Source organism: Cherax quadricarinatus, chromosome 55 (assembly GCF_038502225.1).
Source record: "Cherax quadricarinatus isolate ZL_2023a chromosome 55, ASM3850222v1, whole genome shotgun sequence".
Taxonomy (NCBI): domain Eukaryota; kingdom Metazoa; phylum Arthropoda; class Malacostraca; order Decapoda; family Parastacidae; genus Cherax; species Cherax quadricarinatus.
This window is the reverse complement of record NC_091346.1, coordinates 19,194,643-19,216,658: the sequence shown is the minus strand read 5'-3', so window position 1 is coordinate 19,216,658 and position 22,016 is coordinate 19,194,643. Positions and strand designations below refer to the sequence as shown.

The window sequence follows — 22,016 nt, the reverse complement described above, 5'->3', positions numbered from 1 at the left end:
TAACCCCAAGATAACAGGAAGATAACCAAAAGATAACAGGAGGATAACCCCAAGATCAATCCAAGATAACTCCGGGATAACCCCAAGATCAATCCAAGATAACTCCGGGATAACCCCAAGATGTACAAGAATGGTATACAATACCGACAAGATGGAAACTGAGACACATGTGCAACATCTGGGTATCTTTATTGTAGACGTTTCGCCATGACGAAACGTCTACAATAAAGATACCCAGATGTTGCACATGTGCCTCAGTTTTCATAACCCCAAGATAATCAAAATACCACCTCAAGATAATCCCCAAGATAACCCCAAGATAACCCCAAGATAATAGCAAGATAACCCCAAAATTATCCCAAGGTCATCCCAAGATAGTTTTCAAGACGCAACAAACACTTGAAAACTGCGCAATATAATTTGCTTTAAAAAGAGATTTATCAAGTGTAGATCTCAGATATAACAGATACATCTAAATTTATACGGAATAGATGTATCTATCAAGATCCTAAGATATATTATGAATGATATAACTAGAGATATATTAAAAGAAATAAAACAAAAAACACAATATGTATATATATATATATATATATATATATATATATATATATATATATATATATATATATATATATATATATATATATATATATATATATATATATATATATATATATATATATATATATATATATATATATATATCAACGATCAATTCGGACTTCATGGTCTCGTGTGTCACACATCAGAAGGGAAGTATGCCAGGCATAAGGAGGTCAATGACATAAAGAGAAGCCTCGCCACAGCCCGTTGCCCAGCTCAACGGGAACCCCAAGTACAGAGGTCTGACGAAAGTCAAAAGCGTCCTGATGGAGCCACTATGCTACCTTGGAAGGATGGAAAGCAGATTGCCTGGGACTACACCTGTGCCGCCACTTTGGCAGACACCTACTTGCCATACTCTGAAGCTGAAGGGGGTGGAGCTGCCAGCCACAGGGAGACCCAGAAGATCCGCAAATATGAAGACCTTCCCCCTTGCTATAACCTCATCCCAATAGGGTCGGAAACCCTTGGAGCATGGGGCAAGTGTGCTCTAAAGTTCCTCAGAGAGCTGGGTGAAAAACTCATCCTAAAAACCAAGGACCACAGGGCGGCCAGCTTCCTCTTCCAGAGACTCAGTGTTGCGATCCAGAAGGGTAATAAGTTTACAGTATTTTAATAATAAACAGAATGAAATATATTTTTTTTCGATAGTTTCAGAATGATTTTTGCGAAATTGTTGTATACACAAATTTTCGCTTGCCTTATTCGGCAAGAGGAGCGTTGCTAGTTAAGCCAAAATCGAAAGTTTTACTTATTCGGCACTACACACACACACACACACACACACACACACACACACACACACACACACACACACACACACACACACACACACACACACACACACACACACACGCACATAAAAACACGCACACATCTATATATATATATATATATATATATATATATATATATATATATATATATGTGTGTGTGTGTGTGTATATATATGTATATATATGTATATATATGTATACATATGTATATATATGTCGTGCCGAATAGGCAGAACTTGCGATCTTGGCTTAAATAGCAACGCTCATCTTGCCATATAGGACAATTGAAAATTTGTGTATGCAATAATTTCGCCAAAATCATTCTGAACCTAACGAAAAAAATATATTTCACTGTGTTTGTTTAGTATTAAATTATTGTAAACAAATCTAAAATATATTTAGTTGGGTTAGGCTAAAATAAATTGCACTTTTTATAATAAGGTTAGGTAAGTTTTCTAAGATTCTTTTGGTGCAAAATAAAAACTTTTTACATTAACATTAATGAAAAAAATTATATCTTTAAATGTATAAGAGAAAATATTAGAAAGGACTTAATTTTAAATGAGTTCTTGCTAATTGACCAGTTTTACATATTCGGCACGACATATATATATATATATATATATATATATATATATATATATATATATATATATATATATATATATATATATATATATATATATATATATATATATAGAGAGAGAGAGAGAGAGAGAGAGAGAGAGAGAGAGAGCATGACTATTAAAGGTGGAATGGCAGATCTCCCCTCACTTCTCTCTCTTCCACACTCCATTCCCCTTTTTATTCTTCCCTCCTTTCTACCCGTCTACTTGCTTTTCTCTACACTTTCTCATTATCCACGAATTATTTCCCATTGTTTTCGTCCAGTTATGAACACAATGAGGAGGAAAATTATTATTGTTATTATTATTATTATTATTATTATTACTTTTTAATATTTGTTGAAAACCTCGAATACACGACATATTTAACAAAGACGGAATATAATTAAGACGCAATATATATATATATATATATATATATATATATATATATATATATATATATATATATATATATATATATATATATATATATATATATATATATATATATATATATATATATATATATATACTGAGACGCAGTATATTAAACTAAGACGTAATATATTTAACTAAGACGCAACGTATTAAGATCTGGCACAACACTGACACTAAGCTGCTGCCAGATTCGCTGACAGTCTTATAAACACATTTCCACGATGCCCTACCACCTAGCAACCAGCACCTAGCAACCAGCTCCTAGCAGCCAACTCTTAGCAACCAGCACTTAGCAACCAGCATCTAGCATCCAGCTCCTAGCAACCAGCATCTAGCAACCAGCTCCTAGCAACCAGCATCTAGCAACCAACACCTAACAACGAGCATCTAGCAATTAGCACCTAGCAACGAGCATCTAGCAACCAGCGCCTAGCTCCTAGCAACTAGCACCTAGCAACCAGCACCTAGCACCTAACAACTAGCACTTTGCAACCAGCACCTAGCAGCCAGCACCTAGCACCTAGCAACCAGCGCCTATCAACCAGTATTTAACAACCAGCACCTAGCAACGAGCATCTAGCAGCCAGCACCTAGCACCTAGCAACCAGCACCTAGCACCTAGCAACCAACACCTAGCACCTAGCAACCAGCACCTAGCAACTAGCACCTAGCAACCAGCACTTAGCACCTAGCAACCAGCACCTAGCAACCAGAACCTAGCACCTAGCAACCAGCACATAGCAACTAGCACCTAACACCTGGCAACCAGCACCTAGCAACCAGTATCTAGCAACTAGCACCTAGCAACCAGCACCTAGCAACCAGCACCTAGCAACCAGAAACTAGCAACGAGCACCTAGCAACGAGCACCTAGCAACCAGCAACCAGCACTTAGCACCTAGCAACCAGCACCTAGCAACCAGAACCTAGCACCTAGCAACCAGCACATAGCAACTAGCACCTAACACCTGGCAACCAGCACCTAGCAACCAGTATCTAGCAACTAGCACCTAGCAACCAGCACCTAGCAACCAGAAACTAGCAACGAGCACCTAGCAACGAGCACCTAGCAACCAGCAACCAGCACTTAGCACCTAGCAACCAGCACCTAGCAACCAGAACCTAGCACCTAGCAACCAGCACATAGCAACTAGCACCTAACACCTGGCAACCAGCACCTAGCAACCAGTATCTAGCAACTAGCACCTAGCAACCAGCACCTAGCAACCAGAAACTAGCAACGAGCACCTAGCAACGAGCACCTAGCAACCAGCAACCAGCACCTAGCACCTAGCAACCAGCACCTAGCATCGAACATTATAGAACCTCTCGCTACGTTGTCTGCCTCAAGAGATCATAAAAATTAACAATTTAAGAACATAAGAACGTAAGAATGTAGGAACACTGCAGAAGGCCTACTGGCCCATACGAGGCAGACGTAAGAATGTAGGAACACTGCAGAAGGCCTACTGGCCCATACGAGGCAGACGTAAGAATGTAGGAACACTGCAGAAGGCCTACTGGCCCATACGAGGCAGGTCCTTATCAAAACAATTTTGTATTATAATAACCTTGGTCAACCTTATTATAACAAGAGCAATTTAATTTAGCCTAATCCAACTAGGTATATTTCATACAAGGTCTCAGTAATTTAATAATAAACGAACACAATGAAATACATTTTTCTCGTTAGATTCCAAATGATTTTTGGGAAATTATTGCATACACAAATTCTCGCTTGCCTTATTCGGCAAGAAGAGCGTTGCTGTTTAAGCGAAAATAGCGTTTTACTTATTCGGCACGATACACACACACACACACACACACATATATATATATATATATATATATATCTATATATATATATATATATATATATATATATATATATATATATATATATATATATATATATATATATATATATATATATATATGAACATTAAAATGGTATAAAATACCGACAGGTTGTTAGGTAAGACACATATGCAACAGTTAGGTATCTTTATTATGAAACGTTTCGCCTACACAGTAGGCTTCTTCAGACAACGTTTCACCCACACTGTGTGGGTGAAACGTTGTCAATAAAGGATCACATTATACTGCATTTGTGTTTATTCTTCAGTCAAGTACAGAAAAGTTGATAGAAGCAGAAGATACTTGAAGACGATGTAATCAGTCCATCACCCTTAAAGTTTTGAGGTGGTCAGTCCCTCAGTCTGGAGAAGAGCATTGTTCCATAGTATGAAACAATATGGAGATGAAGTGACAGGATGGAGCTTTTTATAGCGCCATGAGGTGAGACGTAGGCCACTAGGAGAGGTAAGAACTCAGATGCTGAGAGGTCAGGTCCCTCTCAAATCCAGCCGCTCTCACAATCTGTCAGACACTGCAACACAAGGGTATCTTGGTACAGACCTGCAATCAACTTCGACAACTTCCACTAGTGAGAGCGGCTGGATTTGAGAGGGACCTGACCTCTCAGCATCTGAGTTCTTACCTCTCCTAGTGGCCTACTTCTCACCTCATGGCGCTATAAAAAGCTCCATCCTGTCACTTCATCTCCATATTGTTTCATACTATGGAACAATGCTCTTCTCCAGACTGAGGGACTGACCACCTCAAAACTTTAAGGGTGATGGACTGATTACATCGTCTTCAAGTATCTTCTGCTTCTATCAACTTTTCTGTACTTGACTGAAGAAGCCTACTGTGTAGGCGAAACGTTTCATAATAAAGATACCTAACTGTTGCATATGTGTCTTACCTAACAACCTGTCGGTATTTTATACCATTTTAATGTTCAATCTGTCAGACACTGCAACACAAGGGTATCTTGGTACAGACCTGCAATCAACTTCGACAACTTCCACTAGTGAGAGCGGCTGGATTTGAGAGGGACCTGACCTCTCAGCATCTGAGTTCTTACCTCTCCTAGTGGCCTACGTCTCACCTCATGGCGCTATAAAAAGCTCCATCCTGTCACTTCATCTCCATATTGTTTCATACTATGGAACAATGCTCTTCTCCAGACTGAGGGACTGACCACCTCAAAACTTTAAGGGTGATGGACTGATTACATCGTCTTCAAGTATCTTCTGCTTCTATCAACTTTTCTGTACTTGACTGAAGAAGCCTACTGTGTAGGCGAAACGTTTCATAATAAAGATACCTAACTGTTACATATGTGTCTTACCATATATATATATATTATATATATATATATATTATATATATATATATATATATATATATATTAGATATATAGTTTTTTTTTTTTATTATCACCCCGGCCGATTCCCACCAAGGCAGGGTGGCCCGAAAAAGAAAAACTTTCACCATCATTCACTCCATCACTGTCTTGCCAGAAGGGTGCTTTACACTACAGTTTTTAAACTGCAACATTAACACCCCTCCTTCAGAGTGCAGGCACTGTACTTCCCATCTCCAGGACTCAAGTCCGGCCTGCCGGTTTCCCTGAATCCCTTCATAAATGTTACTTTGCTCACACTCCAACAGCACGTCAAGTATTAAAAACCATTTGTCTCCATTCACTCCTATCAAACACGCTCACGCATGCCTGCTGGAAGTCCAAGCCCCTCGCACACAAAACCTCCTTTACCCCCTCCCTCCAACCCTTCCTAGGCCGACCCCTACCCCGCCTTCCTTCCACTACAGACTGATACACTCTTGAAGTCATTCTGTTTCGCTCCATTCTCTCTACATGTCCGAACCACCTCAACAACCCTTCCTCAGCCCTCTGGACAACAGTTTTGGTAATCCCGCACCTCCTCCTAACTTCCAAACTACGAATTCTCTGCATTATATTCACACCACACATTGCCCTCAGACAAGACATCTCCACTGCCTCCAGCCTTCTCCTCGCTGCAACATTCATCACCCACGCTTCACACCCATATAAGAGCGTTGGTAAAACTATACTCTCATACATTCCCCTCTTTGCCTCCAAGGACAAAGTTCTTTGTCTCCACAGACTCCTAAGTGCACCACTCACTCTTTTTCCCTCATCAATTCTATGATTCACCTCATCTTTCATAGACCCATCCGCTGACACGTCCACTCCCAAATATCTGAATACGTTCACCTCCTCCATACTCTCTCCCTCCAATCTGATATTCAATCTTTCATCACCTAATCTTTTTGTTATCCTCATAACCTTACTCTTTCCTGTATTCACCTTTAATTTTCTTCTTTTGCACACCCTACCAAATTCATCCACCAATCTCTGCAACTTCTCTTCAGAATCTCCCAAGAGCACAGTGTCATCAGCAAAGAGCAGCTGTGACAACTCCCACTTCGTGTGTGATTCTTTATCTTTTAACTCCACGCCTCTTGCCAAGACCCTCGCATTTACTTCTCTTACAACCCCATCTATAAATATATTAAACAACCACGGTGACATCACACATCCTTGTCTAAGGCCTACTTTTACTGGGAAAAAATTTCCCTCTTTCCTACATACTCTAACTTGAGCCTCACTATCCTCGTAAAAACTCTTCACTGCTTTCAGTAACCTACCTCCTACACCATACACTTGCAACATCTGCCACATTGCCCCCCTATCCACCCTGTCATACGCCTTTTCCAAATCCATAAATGCCACAAAGACCTCTTTAGCCTTATCTAAATACTGTTCACTTATATGTTTCACTGTAAACACCTGGTCCACACACCCCCTACCTTTCCTAAAGCCTCCTTGTTCATCTGCTATCCTATTCTCCGTCTTACTCTTAATTCTTTCAATTATAACTCTACCATACACTTTACCAGGTACACTCAACAGACTTATCCCCCTATAATTTTTGCACTCTCTTTTATCCCCTTTGCCTTTATACAAAGGAACTATGCATGCTCTCTGCCAATCCCTAGGTACCTTACCCTCTTCCATACATTTATTAAATAATTGCACCAACCACTCCAAAACTATATCCCCACCTGCTTTTAACATTTCTATCTTTATCCCATCAATCCCGGCTGCCTTACCCCCTTTCATTTTACCTACTGCCTCACGAACTTCCCCCACACTCACAACTGGCTCTTCCTCACTCCTACAAGATGTTATTCCTCCTTGCCCTATACACGAAATCACAGCTTCCCTATCTTCATCAACATTTAACAATTCCTCAAAATATTCCTTCCATCTTCCCAATACCTCTAACTCTCCATTTAATAACTCTCCTCTCCTATTTTTAACTGACAAATCCATTTGTTCTCTAGGCTTTCTTAACTTGTTAATCTCACTCCAAAACTTTTTCTTATTTTCAACAAAATTTGTTGATAACATCTCACCCACTCTCTCATTTGCTCTCTTTTTACATTGCTTCACCACTCTCTTAACTTCTCTCTTTTTCTCCATATACTCTTCCCTCCTTGCATCACTTCTACTTTGTAAAAACTTCTCATATGCTAACTTTTTCTCCCTTACTACTCTCTTTACATCATCATTCCACCAATCGCTCCTCTTCCCTCCTGCACCCACTTTCCTGTAACCACAAACTTCTGCTGAACACTCTAACACTACATTTTTAAACCTACCCCATACCTCTTCGACCCCATTGCCTATGCTCTCATTAGCCCATCTATCCTCCAATAGCTGTTTATATCTTACCCTAACTGCCTCCTCTTTTAGTTTATAAACCTTCACCTCTCTCTTCCCTGATGCTTCTATTCTCCTTGTATCCCATCTACCTTTTACTCTCAGTGTAGCTACAACTAGAAAGTGATCTGATATATCTGTGGCCCCTCTATAAACATGTACATCCTGAAGTCTACTCAACAGTCTTTTATCTACCAATACATAATCCAACAAACTACTGTCATTTCGCCCTACATCATATCGTGTATACTTATTTGTCCTCTTTTTCTTAAAATATGTATTACCTATAACTAAACCCCTTTCTATACAAAGTTCAATCAAAGGGCTCCCATTATCATTTACACCTGGCACCCCAAACTTACCTACCACACCCTCTCTAAAAGTTTCTCCTACTTTAGCATTCAAGTCCCCTACCACAATTACTCTCTCACTTGGTTCAAAGGCTCCTATACATTCACTTAACATCTCCCAAAATCTCTCTCTCTCCTCTGCATTCCTCTCTTCTCCAGGTGCATACACGCTTATTATGACCCACTTCTCGCATCCAACCTTTACTTTAATCCACATAATTCTTGAATTTACACATCCATATTCTCTTTTCTCCTTCCATAACTGATCATTTAACATTACTGCTACCCCTTCCTTTGCTCTAACTCTCTCAGATACTCCAGATTTAATCCCATTTATTTCCCCCCACTGAAACTCTCCTACCCCCTTCAGCTTTGTTTCGCTTAGGGCCAGGACATCCAACTTCTTTTCATTCATAACATCAGCAATCATCTGTTTCTTGTCATCCGCACTACATCCACGCACATTTAAGCAACCCAGTTTTATAAAGTTTTTCTTCTTCTCTTTTTTAGTAATTGTATACAGGAGAAGGGGTTACTAGCCCATTGCTCCCGGCATTTTAGTCGCTTCATACGACACGCATGGCTTACGGAGGAAAGATTCTTTTCCACTTCCCCATGGACAATAGAAGAAATAAAAAAGAACAAGAGCTATTTAGAAAAAGGAGAAAAACCTAGATGTATGTATATATATATATGCATGTGCGTGTCTGTGAAGTGTGACCAAAGTGTAAGTAGGAGTAGCAAGATATCCCTGTTATCTTAGCGTGTTTATGAGACAGAAAAAGAAACCAGCAATCCTACCATCATGCAAAACAGTTACAGGTTTTTGTTTCACAGTCATCTGGCAGGACGGTAGTACTTCCCTGGGTGGGTGCTGTCTACCAACCTACTACCTATATTGTATATATATATATATATATATATATATATATATAGTGTATATATATAATATATATATATATATATATATAGTATATCAATTATTATAATGATTATTCTTTTTATGCAACTTTATGCAATAAAGAGTACTTCTCATTTACAAAAATACGTCAGAAACATTTACAAAGTAAATAAAAACGTGTATCAATAAAGATGGTTGTCTCGTATAATATAAATGAACTAGTTAGATACGTCAATACTGAAGACTGATCTCTCTATCTCTGAAGATGATTGTGTCGTGACCTGAAGGATGACTGAAGACACTATGGGTGTTGGCGCGAGTAAGGCAGCCGGTGAGGAAGGCAGACGCCTACTCATCCTGGTATTCATCCTCCTATCAACATTCTGGTGAGTACAGTCAATATCTGGATGAGTGCGAGGCTACGTCCACTTGCTGAACCACAGACTCCCTGTAGTCTACGGGAGAAGCCTCAAAGTACGAGATGTTTACTAGGTACCTTTCTCTACCTCCGCTCTACTATCCTTCCCTCTCAACCTTCTAGATAACAGCTAATATCCCTTCAACCTAGACAGTAATAGTTAACCCCCGGGTAGACTATCCACGTCTTCTGCTATAAGCCTCTCCTAGTGTAACTAGTAAGTATTGCTTCTACTATATTGTAATTAGTACTGCTTCTCCCATATTGTAACTTGTACTGCCCCTACCATAATGTAACTTGTACTGTTTCTACCATATTGTAACTTGTACTGCCCCTACCATACTGTAACTTGTATTGCTTCTACCATATTGTAACTTGTACTGCTTCCTCCATATTGTAACTTGTACTGCCTCTACCATACTGTAACTTGTACTGCCTCTACCATACTGTAACTTGTACTGCCTCTACCATATTGTAACTTGTACTGCCTCTACCATACTGTAACTTGTATTGCCTCTACCATATTGTAACTTGTACTGCCTCTACCATACTGTAACTTGTACTGCCTCTACCATACTGTAACTTGTACTGCCTCTACCATATTGTAACTTGTACTGCCCCTACCATATTGTAACTTGTACTGCCTCTACCATATTGTAACTTGTACTGCCCCTACCATATTGTAACTTGTACTGCCCCTACCATATTGTAACTTGTACTGCCCCTACCATATTGTAACTTGTACTGCCTCTACCATATTGTAACTTGTACTGCCTCTACCATATTGTAACTTGTACTGCCTCTACCATACCGTAACTTGTACTGCCTCTACCATATTGTAACTTGTCCTGCCCCTACCATATTGTAACTTGTACTGTCCCTACCATATTGTAACTTGTATTGCTTCTACCATACTGTAACTTGTATTGCTTCTACCATACTGTAACTTGTATTGCTTCTACCATATTGTAACTTGTACTGCCCCTACCATACTGTAACTTGTATTGCTTCTACCATATTGTAACTTGTACTGCCCCTACCATACTGTAACTTGTATTGCTTCTACCATACTGTAACTTGTATTGCTTTTACCATACTGTAACTTGTATTGCTTCTACCATACTGTAACTTGTACTGCCCCTACCATACTGTAACTTGTATTGCTTCTACCATACTGTAACTTGTATTGCTTCTACCATATTGTAACTTGTACTGCCCCTACCATACTGTAACTTGTATTGCTTCTACCATACTGTAACTTGTATTGCTTCTACCATATTGTAACTTGTACTGCCCCTACCATATTGTAACTTGCATTGCTTCTACCATACTGTAACTTGTATTGCTTCTACCATACTGTAACTTGTATTGCCCCTACCATACTGTAACTTGTATTGCTTCTACCATACTGTAACTTGTATTGCTTCTACCATATTGTAACTTGTACTGCCCCTACCATATTGTAACTTGTATTGCTTCTACCATACTGTAACTTGTATTGCTTCTACCATACTGTAACTTGTACTGCCCCTACCATACTGTAACTTGTATTGCTTCTACCATACTGTAACTTGTACTGCCCCTACCATACTGTAACTTGTACTGCCCCTACCATACTGTAACTTGTATTGCTTCTACCATACTGTAACTTGTACTGCCCCTACCATACTGTAACTTGTATTGCTTCTACCATACTGTAACTTGTACTGCCCCTACCATACTGTAACTTGTATTGCTTCTACCATACTGTAACTTGTACTGCCCCTACCATACTGTAACTTGTATTGCTTCTACCATACTGTAACTTGTACTGCCCCTACCATACTGTAACTTGTATTGCTTCTACCATATTGTAACTTGTACTGCCTCTACCATACTGTAACTTGTACTGCCCCTACCATACTGTAACTTGTATTGCTTCTACCATACTGTAACTTGTACTGCTTCTACCATACTGTAACTTGTATTGCTTCTACCATACTGTAACTTGTACTGCCCCTACCATACTGTAACTTGTATTGCTTCTACCATATTGTAACTTGTACTGCCTCTACCATACTGTAACTTGTACTGCCTCTACCATGCTGTAACTTGTACTGCCCCTACCATACTGTAACTTGTACTGCCTCTACCATACTGTAACTTGTACTGCCCCTACCATACTGTAACTTGTACTGCCTCTACCATACTGTAACTTGTACTGCCTCTACCATACTGTAACTTGTACTGCCCCTACCATACTGTAACTTGTACTGCCTCTACCATTCTGTAACTTGTACTGCCCCTACCATACTGTAACTTGTACTGCCTCTACCATACTGTAACTTGTACTGCCTCTACCATACTGTAACTTGTACTGCCTCTACCATACTGTAACTTGTACTGCCTCTACCATACTGTAACTTGTACTGCCTCTACCATACTGTAACTTGTACTGCCTCTACCATACTGTAACTTGTACTGCCTCTACCATATTGTAACTTGTACTGCCCCTACCATATTGTAACTTGTACTGCTTCTACCATATTGTAACTTGTACTGCTCCTACCATATTGTAACTTGTACTGCCCCTACCATACTGTAACTTGTACTGCCTCTACCATACTGTAACTTGTACTGCCTCTACCATAGTGTAACTTGTACTGCCTCTACCATATTGTAACTTGTACTGCCCCTACCATATTGTAACTTGTACTGCTTCTACCATATTGTAACTTGTACTGCCTCTACCATATTGTAACTTGTACTGCTTCTACCATATTGTAACTTGTACTGCTTCTACCATATTGTAACTTGTACTGCCTCTACCATATTGTAACTTGTACTGCCCCTACCATATTGTAACTTGTACTGCTTCTACCATATTGTAACTTGTACTGCTTCTACCATATTGTAACTTGTACTGCCTCTACCATACTGTAACTTGTACTGTCTCTACCATATTGTAACTTGTACTGCCCCTACCATATTGTAACTTGTACTGTCTCTACCATATTGTAACTTGTACTGTCTCTACCATATTGTAACTTGTACTGCCCCTACCATATTGTAACTTGTACTGTCTCTACCATATTGTAACTTGTACTGCCCCTACCATATTGTAACTTGTACTGCCTCTACCGTACTGTAACTTGTACTGTCTCTACCATATTGTAACTTGTACTGCTTCTACCATATTGTAACTTGTACTGCTTCTACCATATTGTAACTTGTACTGCCTCTACCATATTGTAACTTGTACTGCTTCTGCCATATTGTAACTTGTACTGCCTCTACCATACTGTAACTTGTACTGCTTCTACCATATTGTAACTTGTACTGCTTCTGCCATATTGTAACTTGTACTGCTTCTACCATACTGTAACTTGTACTGCTTCTACCATATTGTAACTTGTACTGCTTCTGCCATATTGTAACTTGTACTGCCCCTACCATACTGTAACTTGTACTGCTTCTACCATATTGTAACTTGTACTGCCTCTACCATACTGTAACTTGTACTGCTTCTACCATATTGTAACTTGTACTGCTTCTACCATATTGTAACTTGTACTGCTTCTGCCATATTGTAACTTGTACTGTCTCTACCATACTGTAACTTGTACTGCTTCTACCATATTGTAACTTGTACTGCTTCTACCATATTGTAACTTGTACTGCTTCTGCCATATTGTAACTTGTACTGTCTCTACCATACTGTAACTTGTACTGTCTCTACCATATTGTAACTTGTACTGCTTCTACCATACTGTAACTTGTACTGTCTCTACCATATTGTAACTTGTACTGCTTCTACCATATTGTAACTTGTACTGCCTCTACCATATTGTAACTTGTACTGCTTCTACCATATTGTAACTTGTACTGCTTCTACCATATTGTAACTTGTACTGCTTCTACCATATTGTAACTTGTACTGCTTCTACCATATTGTAACTTGTACTGCTTCTACCATATTGTAACTTGTACTGCTTCTACCATATTGTAACTTGTACTGCCTCTACCATACTGTAACTTGTACTGCTTCTACCATAATGTAACTTGTACTGCCTCTACCATACTGTAACTTGTACTGCCTCTACCATATTGTAACTTGTACTGCCCCTACCATATTGTAACTTGTACTGCCTCTACCATACTGTAACTTGTACTGCCTCTACCATACTGTAACTTGTACTGCCTCTACCATACTGTAACTTGTATTGCTTTTTGTCTCTAATACAGTCTTTGTTATCCAGACTAAATATTTTTAAGCTAACATTAATAATAATAATAATAATAATAATAATAATAATAATAATAATAATAATAATAATAATAATAATAATAATAATAATAATAATAATAATAATAATAATGTCTTTTTTCCCTCCCGTGTTCTGAAAATTCCCCTCACCGAACTATTATCAGCTACAGCTGTTCTTAATGGCAATATATTCCCTGCCTTTATTATACCAGGCCAGTAACATGACTCAGTTTCCCCACCACAGTGAGTAACATGACTCAGTTTCCCCACCACAGTGAGTAACATGACTCAGTTTCCCCACCACAGTGAATAACATGACTCAGTTTCCCCCACCACAGCAACACGACTTAGTTTCCCCCACCACAGTGAATAACATAACTCAGTTTCCCCACCACAGTGAATAACATAACTCAGCTTCCCCACCACAGTGAATAACATGACTCAGTTTCCCCCACCACAGTGAATAACATGACTCAGTTTCCCCCACCACAGTGAATAACATAACTCAGCTTCCCCACCACAGTGAATAACATGACTCAGTTTCCCCCACCACAGTGAATAACATAACTCAGTTTCCCCCACCAACTCCAATATTCCCGATATTTTTTCCCCTACACCTAGCAATTAATTTCCCCGCCTCTTCCTCTCCTGGAGATCATATTTTATTTCCATCTGGGGAAATTAGGTAATAAGGTTGCTCCTCTTTCCTTGGATTAAGAGCATTTTGAGAATCAATGAAGCTAAACTAATTTCACTTTATTTTGTGAGGAGGAAGAAAAATCTAATTCTTGGAGACATCAATAAAGAGACAATATAGAGGCAATATAGAGGCAATATAGAGGCAATATAGAGGCAATATAGAGGCAATATAGAGGCAATATAGAGGCAATATAGAGGCAATAAAGAGGCAATACAGAGGCAATATAGAGGCAATATAGAGGCAATAAAGAAGCAATGTAGAGGCAATATAGAGGCAATACAGAGGCAATATAGAGGCAATATAGAGGCAATATAGAGGCAATAAAGAGGCAATATAGAGGCAATACAGAGGCAATATAGAGGCAATAAAGAGGCAATATAGAGGCAATATAGAGGCAATAAAGAGGCAATATAGAGGTAATATAGAGGCAATATAGAGGCAGTAAAGAGGCAATATAGAGGCAATATAGAGGCAATATAGAGACAATAAAGAGGCAATGTAGAGGCAATATAGAGGCAATAAAGAGGCAATATAGAGGCAATATAGAGGCAATAAAGAGGCAATAAAGAGGCAATATAGAGGCAATATAGAGGCAATAAAGAGGCAATATAGAGGCAATATAGAGGCAATAAAGAGGCAATAAAGAGGCAATATAGAGGCAATATAGAGGCAATAAAGAGGCAATATAGAGGCAATATAGAGGCAATAAAGAGGCAATATAGAGGCAATAAAGAGGCAATATAGAGGCAATATAGAGGCAATATAGAGGCAATAAAGAGGCAATATAGAGGCAATATAGAGGCAATATAGAGGCAATATAGAGGCAATAAAGAGGCAATATAGAGGCAATAAAGAGGCAATATAGAGGCAATAAAGAGGCAATATAGAGGCAATAAAGAGGTAATATAGAGGCAATATAGAGGCAATAAAGAGGCAATATAGAGGCAATATAGAGGCAATATAGAGGCAATATAGAGGCAATATAGAGGCAATAAAGAGGCAATATAGAAGGGATAAAGAGGCAATAAAGAGGCAATATAGAGGCGATATAGAGGCAATAAAGAGGCAATATAGAGGCAATAAATAGGCAATATAGAGGCAATAAAGAGACAATGAGGAGACAATATAGAGGCAATATAGAGGGAATAAAGAGGCAATATAGAGGGAATAAAGAGGCAATATAGAGGCAATAAAGAGACAATGAAGAGGCAATGTAGGAGCAATATAGAGGCAATATAGAGGCAATATAGAGGCAATATAGAGGCAATATAGAGGCAATAAAAGGACAATAAAGAGGCAATAAAGAGGAAATAAAGAAGAAATAGGCAATAAATATGTATAATTTTTTTTCAAGCCTCCGAGGTCCTCTTCAGTGGCCAAGGCGGAAGTTAGGCGCTAGCTCTTGGACCTACTGGAGGTCCTGATTGACACTGGCGAGTCCTGACTGACAGTGACGTGTCCTGATTGACACTTACGAGTCCTGACTGACACTGATGAGTCCTGATTGACACTTACGAGTCCTGACTGACACTGATGAGTCCTGACTGACACTGATGAGTTCTGACTGACACTGATGAGTTCTGACTGACACTGATGAGTTCTGACTGACAATGATGAGTTCTGACTGACACTGATGAGTTCTGACTGACACTGATGAGTTCTGACTGACAATGATGAGTTCTGACTGACACTGATGAGTTCTGACTGACACTGATGAGTTCTGACTGATACTGGCGAGTCCAAACTGACATTAACGAGTCCTGACTGACACTGATGAGTTCAGACTGGCACTGACGAGTTCAGACTGGCACTGACGAGTCCAGACTGACACTAATAGTGACAGGTACTGCCTGACACTGACCCAGTACCACCCGGTACTGTCATTAACTACAGATAACTGGTATTAACAGATTGACTGTCTAGGACTGGGTATATACTGGTAATGGACTGGTATGAACCGGTTATAAGCGTTATCTAACTGGTTATCTTCTCCCGACAGCGAGATATCCTCGGCCAACTTCCGGGCCCGTGAGAAACAAATCATTGATGAGATTATTGGTCCGGCCAACTATGACAAGCGCATCCGGCCAGCCGGAGCTAATGATACCGGTGAGTTGGTAGTTCCCGGTACCTCAGGTAATGTCTGGTACGTCAGGTAATGTCTGGTACGTCAGGTAATGTCTGGTACGTCAGGTAATGTCTGGTACGTCAGGTTATATCTGGTACGTCAGGTAATGTCTGGTACATCAGGCAATGTCTGGTACGTCAGGTAATGTCTGGTACATCAGGTAATGTCTGGTACGTCAGGTAATGTCTGGTACCTCAGGTAATGTCTGGTACATCAGGTAATGTCTGGTACCTCAGATAATGTCTGGTACATCAGGTAATGTCTGGTACGTCAGGTAATGTCTGGTACGTCAGGTAATGTCTGGTACGTCAGGTAATGTCTGGTACATCAGGTAATGTCTGGTACGTCAGGTAATGTCTGGTACCTCAGGTAATGTCTGGTACGTCAGGTAATGTCTGGTACATCAGGTAATGTCTGGTACGTCAGGTAATGTCTGGTACATCAGGTAATGTCTGGTACGTCAGGTAATGTCTGGTACATCAGGTAATGTCTGGTACGTCAGGTAATGTCTGGTACGTCAGGTAATGTCTGGTACGTCAGGTAATGTCTGGTACATCAGGTAATGTCTGGTACCTCAGGTAATGTCTGGTACCTCAGGTAATGTCTGGTACGTCAGGTAATGTCTGGTACCTCAGGTAATGTCTGGTACCTCAGGTAATGTCTGGTACGTCAGATAATGTCTGGTACGTCAGGTAATGTCTGGTACGTCAGGTAATGTCTGGTACCTCAGATAATGTCTGGTACATCAGGTAATGTCTGGTACGTCAGGTAATGTCTGGTACCTCAGATAATGTCTGGTACCTCAGGTAATGACTGGTACGTCAGGTAATGTCTGGTACATCAGGTAATGTCTGGTACTCCAGGTAATGTCTGATACCTCAGGTAATGCCTGGTATCCCAGGTAATGCCTGGTACCCCAGGTAATGCCTGGTACCCCAGGTAATTCCTGGTACCCCAGGTAATGTCTGGTACGTCAGGTAATGTCTGATACCTCAGGTAATGTCTGATACCTCAGGTAATGCCTGGTACCCCAGGTAATGTCTGGTATGTCAGGTAATGTCTGGTACCCCAGGTAATGTCTGGTACCCCAGGTAATGTCTGGTACCTCAGGTAATGTCTGGTATGTCAGGTAATGTCTGGTACCTCAGGTAATGTCTGGTATGTCAGGTAATGTCTGGTACCTCAGGTAATGTCTGGTACTTCAGGTAATGTCTGGTACCTCAGGTAATGCCTGGTACCCCAGGTAATGTCTGGTATGTCAGGTAATGCCTGGTACCCCAGGTAATGTCTGGTACCGAAGGTAATGTCTGGTACCTCAGGTAATGTCTGGTATGTCAGGTAATGTCTGGTACCTCAGGTAATGTCTGGTATGTCAGGTAATGTCTGGTACCTCAGGTAATGTCTGGTACCTCAGGTAATGTCTGGTACCTCAGGTAATGTCTGGTATCCCAGGTAATGTCTGGTACCTCAGGTAATGTCTGGTACGTCAGGTAATGTCTAATACTACCTGAAATATACCTGGTAGGGGCTTCGGGGGTCAGCGCCCCCGAGGTCCTGTGGGTGACCCGGATCAGTTCCAGTACACCGGGAAATTCAATGTGTCTGCTGAAGACACATGTGCAACACTTGAGGTATCTTTATCAGCACATTTCGCCCGCTCAATAGCCTTCAATTGAATATCGGCGACGTCATCAGTCCCTCAGTCGTGGTTGGAGGTGGTCAGTCCCTCAAGCCCCGAGCAGAGGCATGTATAAACTGACCTATTTCCAGTAGTGGGCCACGCTCACCTGTCATGTCAACTCCAGCTGCTGCACCTCACCTCTACTCATGTATATTAGGTCAGGACGTCTGCCTTTTCTCTAAGCTTGAGGGACTGACCACCTATTTAGGCCTGATTGACTGACCACCTCCTGCCAAGGCTGAGGGACTGACCACCTCCTGCCAAGGCTGAGGGACTGACCACCTCCTGCCAAGGCTGAGGGACTGACCACCTCCTGCCAAGGCTGAAGGACTGACCACCTCCTGCCAAGGCTGAGGGACAGACCACCTCCTGCCAAGGCTGAGGGACTGACCACCTCCTTCCTGCGGATCACGTCAAAATCAATTTGTCTACTGTCGCCAGTGTTACATCTCCCAGTATTTGACTGAAGAAGGCTTTTGTACAGGTGAAACATGTCGGCACTGAAGTCAGCCAAGTGTTACACGTGTGTGGTAATCGTTCTCGCAGTTAGGATAAAAATCCTTCTGCGCTTCGATCCCTTGTACACCCTTCTGTTGTTTATTACAATTTAGAGTTTATAGACGATGTGGGCCTTGATGAGGGTAGGAACATATCTACTGCTAAAGCTCCTGGGCCAAGGGAAGGAGTTCACTTAGATTAGAGTTGGTGCCAGTGACGCAATGAAATACAGTATTACTTCTGATTCTTACCTGTTAGATACCCGGGTTAGTCTGGATGGTAAAACGTTGGACTGTCAACAGAACACGGTTCGAGCCTCCCGTCCACCCTTTTCGTGATTCATCCTTCCTCTTGGTTACAATAAATCCTTCCACTTGGACAAATCCTGGCTGGTTTGAGAGGTCTGGGGATGAGAAGACGCAGAGGGCCACTATAATTGCATTTTTTGGCGTCTCGGAAGACAGATCACATTGTCTGTGATCTTCAGGCAGGTTGAACTAGAAAATTGCTGAGATTCTCCCTGTCGAGACTCACCAGGGATGTAGGTCACTCACACTTCTCAAGTATTCCTGTTTCTCTTTTTCTACACAAAAGGGTTTTACAGAGCTAGATTACCTGTTTCTTCCTTTATTTACAAACTAAGAGCCCTTACCTTACGTATATATATATATATATATATATATATATATATATATATATATATATATATATATATATATATATATATATATATATATATATATACATATATATATATATGTGTGTGTGTGATCGCAGGACGCTACACTGTGTGCTGTGTACTTCTGATGTGCAAATAGGTCTGGAATTTGGGCCCTCTGGTGATCTCTTTGAAAGTGTCGGTAGCAAGACTGAGGACTGCTACATCAATGATGGCTTTTCGGAGAATCAGGCCGATGGTGATGTTAGTGTGCCCAGTGGGGAGGACCAGTCGTTCCATCAATATTGGTATCTTCAAAATTAAGTTGGCAAATACCCTTTTCCCCTTCCATATATTCTTGCTTTTTTTTTAAGAAAGAATACATAGAAGGAGTACTCGGAAGAACCCTATGATAACTGTCCTCTTGGTTATCAGGTCACAATGGGCGAAGTAATGTACTATTACATTCTTATTAATGGATTTTCTGTATACTTTAAACTTAAAATTATAACCATCTTTCATGAAAATGACATCCACAGAGAGTAAGCATCCATCTCTCTCTTCTTGTGTGAGTTATCTGGAGGGTACAATCATGCTCAGTAAGCCTCAGATCTGAGGTAGGCTATGACGTCTGGGAACAATGATAAAAAAATCATCCACATGTCTAAGCCAAATAATGTCGTTTGATGTCTTTGAAATGGTCCCACTCGAGGTACTCTAAATAGATGTTTACTAAAACTGCCGTGAGAGGTGATCCCATGGCCATTCCAAACTTTTGTTTGTAAATGTTATTGCCGAAGGCGAAGAAGTTGAGCCTGACACAAGCTTCAACGAGGCCAATAAAAGGTAATTACTTCATTGATGGGGACCTACTTGAAGAGGGAAGTAACGTCCAAACTAATAAGTTCCTTATTTTTAATGTATGTAGCACTCACTACAACCACAACTACCAAAGAGTTCACCAGAAGCCTTAAAAATAGAACTATTTGCACAGCAGGAGTATACAGCACACATTATGGTGGCTGCGATTAGATGTGTCAGGGAGACAAGCATCGAACACACCTTCAGCAATATATATAAACCTGGAGGAGTGGTAAAACCAACAACAACAGCCTAGTCCATCCCCGCCTTCATTCCCACATCATAACCACATAATAAATACCTCAGGTACTAATCAAAACCAGCTCTTCTGACTCATAAGAACTGAGCGACGAACACAGCTGTTACACCACAACAACAGCAGAGCCAGACGTGGAATTTCTGAAGCAGCAGCAGTGATCCACCTCACCAAAACCACTGAGGAAAATAGATGAATGCACCTGTTGTCCACATTGTTCATGACTCACATTAATAAGCATAAACTTGTCACCTTACCTCCCCTGCTCCAACCAATTCCTGACCTCGCCAGACTGGTACTCGCAGTTTAATGCCCTTATATTTGACCTGTCTTTCTCAGAGCCTAATCATATTTCGCTCATTTGCCTTTTAGGGATTTTATTTGCTCATTCTGTATACCTGATTAAGTCCAGCCTTGGGGAAAACGTATTATTTAAAAGGTGTTCAACTAATTGCATTTTTATTTTCCCCTGGTCGACTCTTGCCAGTGTTGTGCTCACAAGCGTGAAAGTCAAAGGTCAAATCTCTCTTTATCTTAGTGAAGGGTGAGGACTGCCCTAGCAACGAGTTGTCACAAAGTCAGCGTACAACTAGTGACAAACGTTGCTTTCTATAGTCAAGAGGAAATATCAAGCTAATTTTTCATGTTAGCCAAAGATAATACCGTCTGCATTAACGTAGTGCAACACAATAGAGCAGATCAGTGGGCAGGTTAGTTAGGTGAATGCGACCAGTAAAGTCACTGATGTTGCAAGTTCACTCTCTTGCTTGTTGAGGCAAGGAGGAGAAAAATAGGGAAATAGCTAATGTCAATACATAACGTAGAGTGGACGTTAATTAGGTACGCTGGATGTCAGACATTGCGTAATTGAGGAAAAGGCTCAGCTGTAGAACTATCTTTCGCTCTAGCAACATTTCCCTCAGTGTAGAGCTTTAGGTAGGGTGACCCGAAGAAGAAAACACATTCATCATTCTTCAGTCAATAGCCATCTATTGTATCTATCTTGATCCTTCAAACTGTAATATATATATATATATATATATATATATATATATATATATATATATATATATATATATATATATCTATATATATATATATATATATATATATATATATATATATATATATATATATATATATATATATATATATATATATATATATATATATATATATATATATATATATATATATATATATATATATATATATATATCTCCTTTCAACACACCGGCCGTATCCCACCGAGGTGGGGTGGCCCAAAAGGAAAA

The 22,016-nt window shown here is 40.1% G+C and overlaps 1 protein-coding gene across 5 annotated transcripts in view; it reads left to right on the top strand.

Annotated features, from left to right (window-relative positions):
• Window positions 1-22,016, top strand: part of LOC128698929 (glutamate-gated chloride channel) — a 108,729-nt gene that overhangs the window by 40,549 nt on the left and 46,164 nt on the right. For all 5 annotated transcript variants that reach the window (XM_053791351.2, XM_053791346.2, XM_053791350.2 and 2 more), the window contains 2 exons: window positions 9,562-9,682; window positions 16,660-16,769. In XM_053791351.2, the coding sequence (XP_053647326.1) occupies window positions 9,585-9,682; window positions 16,660-16,769 (208 nt within the window). In that variant the 5' untranslated portion in view covers window positions 9,562-9,584. The remainder of the gene's footprint in view (window positions 1-9,561; window positions 9,683-16,659; window positions 16,770-22,016) is intronic.